This window comes from Vipera berus (genome assembly GCF_964194415.1).
Source record: "Vipera berus genome assembly, chromosome: 10".
NCBI lineage: Eukaryota > Metazoa > Chordata > Lepidosauria > Squamata > Viperidae > Vipera > Vipera berus.
Genome location: NC_138213.1, coordinates 13,469,271 through 13,481,509, shown reverse-complemented (window position 1 = coordinate 13,481,509; position 12,239 = coordinate 13,469,271). Strand labels below are relative to the sequence as shown.

The following is a 12,239-nucleotide window of genomic DNA, read 5'->3' as shown; positions in this document are numbered from 1 at the left end:
TAAATGTTCAGTGATGATCAGCAGCACCAGCAAAATGAACGATGTTTTTCCCCCCCCTTTAGATAATGTATCATTTCAAGCAACCTAATATCATAATATAGTAAAAACCTGCTCTTAAAAGCATAGTTGGTAGCATAGGGCCTCAGGCAAATTCCAATATGTATACACACACCCCTTTTCTGAAAGATATGAAATGTCTAGCAGCTTTTTCACTGGAGTGAAACAAAGTCTTGCTGTTTTGTACACTTGCCAAGACAGACATATCACAGATTTCATTTAAGCGAATATGCTGTTGCAAAAATCTTTCAGCCTCTTCTGAAAGAGGAGCGGGGGGGGGGCGCTCCAGCTATGAAAGCCCCCCCTGTCAAATTCTTTCTCTTAATGAGCATTCTTTAAGACAGAGTATTATCTTACTTTTCTGAAACATATTGTTTCATCTATCATTAGCCCGAGTTAAAAAATAGGTTAGAAATGACTAGCGAAAAAAGATGATGTTTGGTGTTTGGGATACAGTAAGGCAAAGATGAAGTGGGTTTTTTTTGCAAAATGCAATCAAAAGTCAGCTTTCAGAGGGCTTAATGTATGAATCTGAGAACTTTTGGTGGCTCTAACTGAGAGCTAATTCCTGCCAAATACTGGCAGAAGCTGTCTAATTGGTGGAGTATATTAAGCGGGGCGGAAATGGTTGACACTCTCCTTGTTTCAGAAAAGCCTAAGAAATGATGACTAGGGATATATAATTTGATCCGGCCCCATAGATAACTAAATATACAATTTAAACATAGCTTTAAGGCCCGTGATGAAGTTAAAGGAGCCTGGTTTAGGTCATTGTAAACTACTACAATTGTTAAGAAACTGGAAAGCAGGATGGAAATAAAATAAATAAATAGCTGCACTTGAAATCTTTCTGGGAACCTTATATGTTGGATTTTCTCCTAGAGGGAAGGTGGGAGTTATATATTTATTTGTTTATTTAAATTAATTTGTATACCGCCCTTCTCCCGAAGGACTCAGGGTTATATGCAGTATATAACCCAGAATGGGATAGAATTTATTTGCTTTATTGTCCTATGACAGTAGAACGGGCTCAGTTTTTAAGATCACTAACACCAGACTTTTTTCCCAATCCCATAAAGTGTTCCAAAACCTGTGGACGAGGCATAATGAAACGTGAAGTTTTCTGCAAAAGTGTAGGAATATCCATCCTAAAAGTTGTGCCAGAGAGCTTGTGCAACAGTGAAACAAAGCCAGAAATGCAACAGACTTGCGTGTTGGGACGATGCCCTAAAAACGAGCGTCTTCAATGGGTGATCTCTGCTTGGAGTGAGGTAAACCAAGTCATGGAATGAGGCCTGTCAACAAAACACGACGTGAAAAATATACAATAATACATAATCTGTTGTTAAAAATGTCCCATCCACCCTTTTATATATTTAAGAACCTTGGAACTTTGCTGCTCTAACTTAAAATTAGGAGTGATCAAGAAGACCTCTGGGGTTTATTTTCCTACTTCTCATAATTCTTTCAGTAAGAAGCTTTTTACTGCCTAATAGATAAAGGCAAAGGGAAACAATATTAAATTGAGAGGAATAAAGAGCTGAAGCAAATGAATGCAAAACATGCAAAATGCAACTTGCTATCATCAGTAATCATCAGTATTATCATCAAAGGACAGGAAGGCCTGGAGGAACATTGTCCATGGGGGTCGCGATGGGTCGGACGCAACTTCGCAATTAACAACAATCATCAGTAAAGACATCAAGTAGGATGTTTTAGAGCAGGGGTCTTCAAACGTGGCCCTTTTATGACTTGTGGACTTCAACTCCCAGAATTCCTCAGCCAGGCACGCTGGCTGAGGAATTCTGGGAGTTGAAGTCCACAAGTCATAAAAGGGCCAAGTTTGAAGACCCCTGTTTTAGAGAGCCATTTGGGATAGTGATTAAAACCACTGGGCTAATGAGTTCTAATCCTGCCATGGGATAGTGTCTGGCCACCGGGATAGCTTTGGACCAGTGATACTGTCTCAGTCCTGCAAAGAAGGCAATGAAAAACCACTTCTGAAAAATGTCACCAAAATGCCCGGCAAGGACTTGTCTGGATAAGACTGACCAGAAGGCACACATGAGCATCTTGTCCAAACTTTTAAGACTAATCTACAGAAGTATCCAAATATAGAATTATTTTTAGAAAAAGAGAGGGGGGAAAAAGGCAAGTATTGGTCAAAGAAGCCATGATTACTGTATCTGCAAAACTGTTAGAGGTGTGATAGTGATTTATTTAACAAATTGGAACTTGCCATGTGAATGAAGTTTGTGTAGATAAAACGGGTCCGACTGGATAAATAGTATGACCTGATGTGAGGTATTTGAAGATGTCCAGTGGTCTTAAACACCAGAGATTGACATACCTTTGGAATCAGACACATGCCCCATTGGGCAGCTGAAGAGCCATTGTGGGCTTTATTTAACCTATTAAGAGCCACCTTCCAAAAACTGATGAGGCCAGAACCCAAAGTGAGCCTTTTTTTATAAGGATAAAATAGGTCGTCCAAGGTTCTGAAAGGCTCAAAGTACTCATATTCCCATTTATCTCCAAAAGCACAAAAAGTCCAATTTTGGGAAGATCTGGAGCCTGCAGTGTGTCTGGTGGTGGGCTATCTATTTTGCAAACCAGCTTTAAATGAACCTCTGTATGTCTCTTATCTCCCCCAGTGTTCTGCTACCTGTGGGCCAGGTATTCGGAGGCGAGAAATGCAGTGCATTGAGAAAAGTATTGGTGGCAAATTGATCACTTTCCCGTTGCGCCGCTGTCGAAATCTTAAGAAGCCGAGCATTGATTTGGAAGAAGTGTGCCAGCAAGGACCATGTCCTATGCATCCTCTGTACAATAGGATATCTGGGTGGTATTCTTCACCTTGGCAGCCGGTAAGGAAGTTCAGGTGCAGACTAAGTGGCTATGAATAAGCAAGTCCTTTTTTCATAGCACCTTGAACTTATTGGGGAATAAAGAGCGAAATGGGTCATCATTGTGTAAGAGCCGACAAATAGGCACCTATAATTATGCTAGCTTCTTCATTGCGAATACTGGGTTGCGTGTAGCTATTTGGAAAAAGGAGCCAGGGATGCTTCCCTATCCAGAAAGGGAGTAATAATGAGGACCCAGGTTGTTGGGGGCAATTAAGCTGACTTTGTAATAATGCCGCTTGGGGTGTGTGTGAAAGCCCTAATAAGCAGGCATATACATAGAATGAAGGCTACTGCTAAGCTTGTAAGCCGCCCTGAGTCTTCAGAGAAGGGCGGGATATAAATGGAATTAAAATAATAAAATAAAATAAAATAATACATTAAAAACAAACATATAAGATGATACATAAGAATCAACTAAATGTCCATTTGGATCAGTCTAACAACAACAACAGTAATAGTAATAGTGATAATAATAACCTTGGAGGTCATCTAGTCCAACCCCTTGCTCAGGCAGGAAACCCTATACCATTTCAGACAAATGGCTGTCCAGTCTCTTCTTAAAAACTTCCAGTGTTGGAGCATTCACAACTTCTGTAGGCAGTTTTCCATCCGTTGCTTCTTGTCCTGCCTTCAGGGACTTTGGAGAATAGCTTGACTGCCTCTTCTTTGTGGCAACTCCTAAGAGATTGGAACACTGCTATCATGTCCTTCTCTTCATTAAAGGACTAGGAGTGACATGATAGCAACCTTCCAATATCTCAGGGGTTGCCACAAAGAAGAGGGAGTCAAGCTATTCTCCAAAGCACCTGAAGGCAGCTTTGTCTTTCCTAAAACCACCAGGAGATGTTAGATCTGGAGACAAGACTTTTTTCATCATTATTAACTTCTATCTACAGACAGCATTTTCATGAACAATATTTCTGTGCAAGGAAATTCCATATAGCTGTTGTAATGAATAGCATTAGTACTGTACTGTAATAGTGCCTTGCCTTTTAAGAATCATTCTTCAATCTGAGGAAAAGCAACAACTTTCATGTTGTTTTTCAAAATGGAAAATGTTATTTTGCTGGGATGTTCAGAGTCTGGCTTGAGATTTTGACACTCTTACACTCAGGTGTAAGTATTCTACGGTCCATTGCACAGAATGCAGCTTCTCTAGCTTCCTACAATGAAAGCACAAAGAATTAGGCCATTAGGGGAGACTGCAGAGTAATGCTGAGGTGAAAAACTCAAGAAAACAAGGACAGCACTAGCATCTTTAGTGATAATATCAGCACAGAGAAATCCTAAATGAGCCTGAGAATGTAAAATGAAAGCAGGAACCATCTTTTGGTAAACGAAAGGCCATTTCCGGTGATGAAATTATTAATAGAGACCAATATTATTAGCAAACAGGTAGTCCTTGACTGACAATCATTTAGTGACTATGTAAACTGAGTATTTACAAGTCAGTTTCAAAATTCTGACTGCCAATGCCCCCAGATCACATGATCACATTTTAGGCAATTGGTCCACATTTACAGCTGTTTACCGCATCCCACAGTAACATGACCATTTTTTTTACATTTTTGCAGAAAAGCAATTTCTTCTTCTTCTTCTTCTTCTTCTTCTTCTTCTTCTTCTTCTTCTTCTTCTTCTTCTTCTCCTCCTCCTCCTCCTCCTCCTCCTCCTCCTCCTCCTCCTCCTCCTCCTCCTCATTCTTCTTCTTCTTCTTCTTCTTCTTCTTCTTCTTCTTCTTCTTCTTCTTCTTCTTCTTCTTCTTCTTCTTCTTCTTCTTCTTCTTCTTCTTCTTCTTCTTCTTCCTTCTCCCTTCTCCCTTCTCCCTTCTCCTTCTGCAAAAACACCCCATAGAATAAAAGATAATAAAATCAGGCCAGTCTCATGATGTCCTTCTTTACAACCATCACAACTTATGACCATGGTGGTCATGCCCCATTACACTCATAATTTGTGGATTACCTGTAATTATACTAGTGCAGCTAAGTCCACCACAGCCTTGGTGGAGCAGTGGGCTAATGCCTCCTTAAGTAACACCAGCTGCCTGCAATTAGTGCAGGTTCGCATCCTACCAGGCTCAAGGTTGACTCAGCCTTCCATCCTTCCGAGGTAGGTAAAATGAGGACCCAGATTGTTGGGGGCAATAAGCTGACTTTGTAATAATGCTGCTTGCCCCCCCCCCCGAAAACCCTATTAAGCAGGCATATACATAGAATGAAGGCTATTGCTAAGCACATTGATTTGTGCTTTAAATTGTAAGCCGCCCTGAGTCTTCGGAGAAGGGTGGGATATAAATGGAATTAAAATAAATAAATAAAAAGTTGTTGCAGCTGAAGATTGTCTCTCAGTTCATCAAATCCCTACAGTTGTAATCCTGTGCATTTTGTGCTTTTTTCCAACTCATTCTTCAAAGACTTGCACTGTAGTTTATTTTTATTTTAATCCCATTTATATCCTGCCCTTCTCCGAAGACTCAGGGCAGCTTACAATTTAAGCACAAACCAATGTGCTTAGTTGAACCATTTAAGGTTTTGGGGCATAATGCATGTATCCAAGGACCAACAAAGGCTGTCTGGATTTTTCTTACTACTGTGATGTCTGGATTCGAGTGTTGCCTTGCAAACACATTTCTGTGTTTTGGAACGTATTCTATTGCATGGGTCACATGTCTCTAAGATTCATTTGACAGCTCACAGAGGATGCTCAGGTTGAATAATCTGATGGAGATGATTGTCTTTGTCTTGTGGACACAGCGTTGGTAGACAAATTCACATACATCACCAGCGCTTCAGGGAATTTCTTCTAGGCAGACTTGTAATAACTCATTATTTGTTCCTGCATAGAATAGCAGGCAGGTTCCTCAAATTTCCTAACTGCCCATGGCAATATAAATTCCAAAAAAGAAGCAAAGAAGGAATAATTTAAAGTGTGCTTATCTCTCAGCACCTCTGTACAAGTTCAGCCTAGTTGATGGGTTTTCAGATTTGGCAGTGAGCAAAAGCAGATGAGAAGTTTTGGGACAGCAGACAATTTGCCTACAAAAGGCTATTCTCTGCTATCAAGTGACTCTAGATGAAAGAAGTGAAAAATGTTAAAAGGCCATTTGCTGTATTTCTGTATATTTAGAGTTCTGAGGTCAAGAGAGAAGATAATATTGAATCAGATTGAACAAAACTCTGGTGCTTAAGCAGCTGTCACACAGAAGATTAGGTCAAGCTATTCCACAAAGCACTTGAGGTGCAGGCAAAAAGTAACAAGGTGGAAGATCATTAAAGAGAAATCTAAGCTAGAACTATGGAGCAATCAATGAGAACAATTAATCATTGGAATGGCTTAGCTCCAGAAGTTGTGATTCATATCTGGAGGTTTTCAAGAAAAGATTGGACAGCCATTTGTCTGGAATGATATAGGGTCTCCTGCTTGAACAGTTGGTTGGAATAGAAGACCTCAAAGGTCCCTTCCAACTCTACTACTACTACTACTACTACTACTACTACTACTACTACTTCCAAGGTCCCTTTCAGCCCTATTATTAACTCTATGTTGTATGTTCTAGAGATGGAGTGATGTTCCAGTGAGAGCAAGTGTCGTATAATGTTGGATTTGGATCACTAAAATCAAAATTGGAGTCTCTACTTAATAGAAACTATGTTAACTAGGAAGTAAATTTGAGCCAGTTAATCTCACTTATAATAATCAAGCCCTTAGGGGGAAAAATGAGTACTAATGCCAAAGTAGGTATATCTTACTAAATAACTTCATATTGAAAAATATCAATTATAGAGCACAACATCTACAACCTAAAACAAACTATTAATGAACTAGAATTAACTTTAATATGAACTGAAATCACTATATCCTATAAATAGATATAGGAATGGAGAGTAACTTCTATGGCAACTATTTGTTTTTTAAAAAAATAAACATTGAAATGATCCTGAGTTCAGCCAAAATACTTTTTTGATAGCTTTGAGATGGTCATAATCTCTATAAAGAGATCATCAAAAAGAGAAGAATTTATTAAAGTATTAATTATATATAAATCGTAGCTTTTCCTTGGAGAAAGTCAAAATGACTTAAGTGGGTCTTCTTTCACTTTCATTTTCATAACAGCCACTCTATAGAGTTTATGAGCATAGAGAAACTAAATGATCCAAATTCATCCCATGAACTCAACAGCCGTATAGGGAACTTTAAATCATGCAGTATCTGCTTAGTCCCAGGTCAAAACTGCAGCTTTATGCATAAAGATTATAGGTAGTCCTCAATTTACAAGCATTTGTTTTGTGACCGTTTAAAATGACAACGGCGCTGAAAAAAAGTGACTTATGACCGTGTTTCACACTTACAACCATTGCAGCATCCCCGAGGTCATGTGATCAAAATTCAGGCAACTTGGCAACTGACATGTATTTCTGACAATTGCACTATTCCAGGATCCATGTGATCACCATTTGTAATCTTCCCAGAGGGCTTTCAACCAGCCAAGTCAACAGGGGAAGCCAGATTTTCTTGAACAACTGCATGATTAATTTAACAACTGCAGTGATTCGCTCAACAATTGTGGCAAAAAAATGTTGTAAAAGAGGAAGCAACTCATTTAACAACTGCCTTGCTTAGCAGTGGAAATGTTGGACTCAGTTGTGCTCCTAAATCATAAGTCATAGAAAATAGGAAATGGGTGAAGATTTAATGGACCTTTTTGACTTCTTATTCCTGTATTCCACCTATAGTGCACAGTGACATGTGGTGGGGGAGTACAAACACGGAGTGTGCAGTGTCTCTTTCAAGGCCAGCCAGCAACTGGGTGTCTATTTCATCAGAAACCGACAATGTCACAAGCCTGCAATACTAATTTCTGCCTTGCTCCAGAGAAGAAAGGTAAAAATGATCTTACAAAACACTGATTGGATCAATTACAGATCCAAAATTGTGATTTCATTAAGCTTACTTAATGTTAACCTTGGCTAAGTTTTTTTGGCTGAACATATTATGTGAATCTAACCTGCTTAGTTTGTTTCAATGCAGTGATATCTGGGACAACAACAACAACAACAACAAAACAATTTAACATAATAAATGAACTAAGTGTATTGTGTAAACTCAGCCAATTGCTGTCCAAAAGAGATGGCTGAGACCAGGTCAAAAACTAGAATAGAATAGAATAGAATAGAATAGAATAGAATAGAATAGAATAGAATAGAATAGAATAGAATAGAATAGAATAGAATAGAAGCTGGAAGGGACCTTGGAGGTCTTCTAGTCCAGCCCCTGCTCAAGCAGAAGAACCTATACCATCTCAGATAGACTGATACAGACTAAATTGGGTTTTATTTCTTTTATAATTAACTGTAGTTCATATGAGTGCTTTCCAGTCATGTTTTCCCTTCTGTCCTGTACAAATTGCAATATGCTGGTCTTCAGGGGCCAGAGATAACTGCAGGCCTGCAGGTGGCACCTGTTTTAAATGAAGATGAACATCCCCGCCTTTGGATTGTCTGCATGCAAAGCAGGTGTCCTTCATCTGAGCTACAGTTTATCCCCCAAGGCATCCACAGAGTTGCCTGATACATACCAAGTTGCTAAAATGTGGCCACCTCAGTAGACTTGATTGGAAGTATAGGCAATTTAATGTAGTTATCCAAGAGACAATGGATGACAGGGGAGCCTGGTGTGGTACAGTCCATGGGCGAAGAGTCCAACTGGTTGCAGGGATTGGGTATGTCTAGTAAGTTTAATGAAAAGAAGGTGATTTAATGGCAGTGTTCCAATTTCTTAAGGGGCTGCCAGAAATTAAAGGGGATCAACCTATTCTCCAAAGCATCTGAAGGCAGAACAAGAAGCAGTGGATGGAAACTTGGATGGATGGATGGATCCAACCTAGAATTAAGGAGAAAAAATTTCTGACAGTTAGAACTATTAAACAGTGGAATGCCTTGCCTCCAGAGGTTGTGGGTGTACCAACACTGGAAGTTCTTAAGAAGAGACTGGACAACCATTTGTCTGAAATGGTATAGGGTCTACTGCTTGAGCAGGGGGTTGAACTAGAAGACCTCCAAGGTCCCTTCCAGCTCTGTTATTCTGTTATCATGTTATTGTGACAATAATTCCTATGAAGATGAATATTTTAAAGCTTCTGCAAAGGAAACAAAAGTATCTCTGACCATTGCAACTACCATCCAGTGGAATGAGGTCTTTCTCACTCATCTTGTCTCTGCAGGAACAGAAAGACTCTCAGAGAAAAGCCTCTGTGCATGACCAATTTCTTGCACATGCTGACTGTAACCAATTTGAAGGGTGGGGTTACCATCTTTGTAGACCTCAGTCTGGCTTTTGAAGGGTGGGCTTGTCAGAACCTCCTCTGAGCCATCAAAACTTGCTGCATCCTAGCAAAGAAAGAAGGAAAAAAATTCTGTCCAAAATCATGGCTTTCCAATTCCTTCCAGAACATATTTCCTTCTAGAGCTCCTGACTGATTCCTTCCAGAACATAACCTTTCTGGAATATGCATGGAAACCTGGATCTCTGAAAAAGTATTATTCCAGTAAATTAATGTGGCTCCTTTTACCCATTTTTAGTTTTGCCCTATCCACACAGACCCAATTTCTGTCTAATGCGAGGAAGCAAAGTAGAATGAAACTCCTCTAACTGGATCCTATTACTCATTTTTTTGTTTAGCCTTCTCTTTTAGAGATAGAAACCTCTTTTTTGCTTTCTCACAACTAGATGACTGGGCTCTGGAGATCAGTTATTTCCTCACTGGTTTTAATCTGTCTCCATCAGCGAACAGGGCCAGCTGCACTGAAGCCAAACACTTTCATTGACTCACCACATTGCTCAGTGAAGCATTGGGGAGAGATGACGGGGGCAAAAAGAGAGAGAGAAAAAGAGCTTTTTAGGGCAAATGAACATGCTTCTCTAGACAAGCTGATCTGCTCCACTGGTCATTCTGAGTATCCTGTAAAGTCCTGTAAACTACGAACTATAAGTCAATTTAGTTTTCTTGGAGGAAAACCATGCATGCTGTAGCTGGCTGGGCTATTGACAAAAAAACCCCAAGTTTCACAATCTGCTTCTCCAGAACTGGAAAAATAGCAAACAGTTTTGGGTGCAAAATGGTTCGATTTTCTAGTCTTATAGAGTGCTCCTACATGGAAGATGAGTTGCAATGAATTCAGAACGTCAGGCTTTTCCCCCTGGAGACGCTGTATCAGCCAAGTGTTTTTATTCTCTTTCTCTAAACAAAAGATGGAAAGTTATATAGCTATGTTACCTCCACTTTGTCCACAAAAGTTCCCAGGGTCAATGACAGTCTTGATAAGGCTGATTTTTTTTAATCTGCAACTATGGAGAACTGCAATTGGTTACTGGAAAGCAGAAATTGACATCATGTGGCCCCAGGAAAGCAAACCACCATGTGCTTGGAGCCACGTCACATTTTTTAAAACTACATTTTGCTAAAAATCAATACCATTTGGGGATTGGAAGTGCATGAAAAGAGAGCTAAGAAGGAAAATGGTCAAACATACTCTAAATGCTCAGGAAAAGGGGCTGTGTGGGATTTGATTGAAGTGCCCTAACTGCTATATATCATCATCATCACCATCACCATCATTATCATTCTGGGGCTCTTTCATTCCCATAACTGTGGGGTATCTCTCAGTCCAGAAGATCCCCCATCTCTCGCATAGACAATACTAAATGTTCTGATATGTACTGGCAATTTCCTCTGCCTTTTTGCTATGAGCTATTAAGAATAAACTAAAAGGTTGTTATTTTTTATTTCAGAATCAGCTGACTTTTGCTACAGTCTTTCCTAATTCATTTCAGTACTTTAATGCTCAGGTAGTTTGTGTCATGGTTCTGAAAGATGAAACTCTTCAAAGAAGTTTGAGGCATTGTTTACCTTAAAGAATCTTTATTCGAGTAGCATAACATCAGCGCTGACATAGTCAAAGCCAAAATCTGAATTCCCCTCCCCTGAGCACATAGTATCAAGCACAATTCCCTCCTCCGATTAACAGTCATAAATCACATTCTCCAATTAATCTGAAATGCAGGCTCTCCCTCCAGTTCTCCAGCCCGCCAATTCTTATCATCTCTTATTTCAAAAATCCTTGGTTCTCACACTGTTACAATAGTGTTATGTCTAACTAACTCCCATGCACATTTCTCCTCCTCCCCCCCAGTATCATCTAATTCTAACTCTAAGAGTAAAGCATAAGAAGGAAAATGTCTGCATCTCCACATGTTGTCAAAGCAAGAACATCCGATGTTAGCAGCGTCGACAGTTTGTTTTTTAATGTAGAGGACCTACATGATTACGTGCTTTAAGAAGGAAACGTGAACCACAAATCAATTATTTGGCTGTGCCGTGTCTTAAAACAACTGATTTGATCTGAAAAGATAATTTATAAAATAAATACAATCTATGGGCATCCTTTTTGTGCATGTGGAGATCCTTTTCTCTCCATTCCTCAACTGGATCAGCACTACTCTGCTAAATACTGTATCATGCAAAATACTAATTTCACAAACTGTTAGCTGATAGCTTCTTTCTAGCAAATAAGTCCACAGAAAACAGCCTGGTTGCATATTCAAAGGCTAAGTCCCTGAAACATTCTCTTAACAGTTCTCATCAAATGTTTAACCTGATAGGATGTGAAAGGCTATACAATACACAGAGTGAAATGTTAATTGTGCTTAATTCGAATTGTAAACTAAATATACTGTCTATAATTTCATCAAAACAGACGATCCTTCTTGTGTGGACTTCTTTGCTTGGTGCCACCTGGTTCCTCAACATGGCGTCTGCAATCATAAATTTTATGGCAAACAGTGCTGCAAATCGTGCACATGGAAGAATTGATTTGATCCTTTCAGGCTGCCACTCCAACAGGTTGATCCTCCTTTGTCAAAGTTACTTGTGAGCCAAATGTTAACCTAAATTGCCAAGGAAAACAGTGACATTCTTAACACATGGAGCAGTAATGGCGGTGGTAAACCTTATGATGAATCTTCAAGGACTGGATTTTGAACGTAGGATGGAATAAGATTGAGTAATCTTCACTCTTCATGGCCAAAACTGATCCCAACTACACTGGATTGGCATAGTGGTCCATTTTTTTTCCACTACAGAGTCAATACAGAGAACCTAAAATAGGGAAGTAGAACATACTATGGAGACATGTTAGCTAATATGGTGTTTGTCAGCTGAGCCCTTCGTAAGAAGGAGAATGTTGTTTAGGTTCATTACAATGATGGCTGCTGTGAATT

At 39.5% G+C, this 12,239-nt stretch overlaps 1 protein-coding gene across 1 annotated transcript in view; it reads left to right on the top strand.

Annotated features, from left to right (window-relative positions):
• The window catches only part of ADAMTS18 (ADAM metallopeptidase with thrombospondin type 1 motif 18), an 86,349-nt gene extending 74,415 nt beyond the window's left edge, over positions 1 to 11,934 (top strand). The window contains exons 20-23 of the mRNA XM_081335725.1: positions 1,137 to 1,328; positions 2,712 to 2,924; positions 7,697 to 7,844; positions 11,717 to 11,934. Coding sequence (XP_081191851.1) covers positions 1,137 to 1,328; positions 2,712 to 2,924; positions 7,697 to 7,844; positions 11,717 to 11,832 — 669 coding nt within the window. The 3' untranslated portion in view covers positions 11,833 to 11,934. The remainder of the gene's footprint in view (positions 1 to 1,136; positions 1,329 to 2,711; positions 2,925 to 7,696; positions 7,845 to 11,716) is intronic.
• The last annotated feature ends 305 nt before the right edge of the window (positions 11,935 to 12,239 follow it).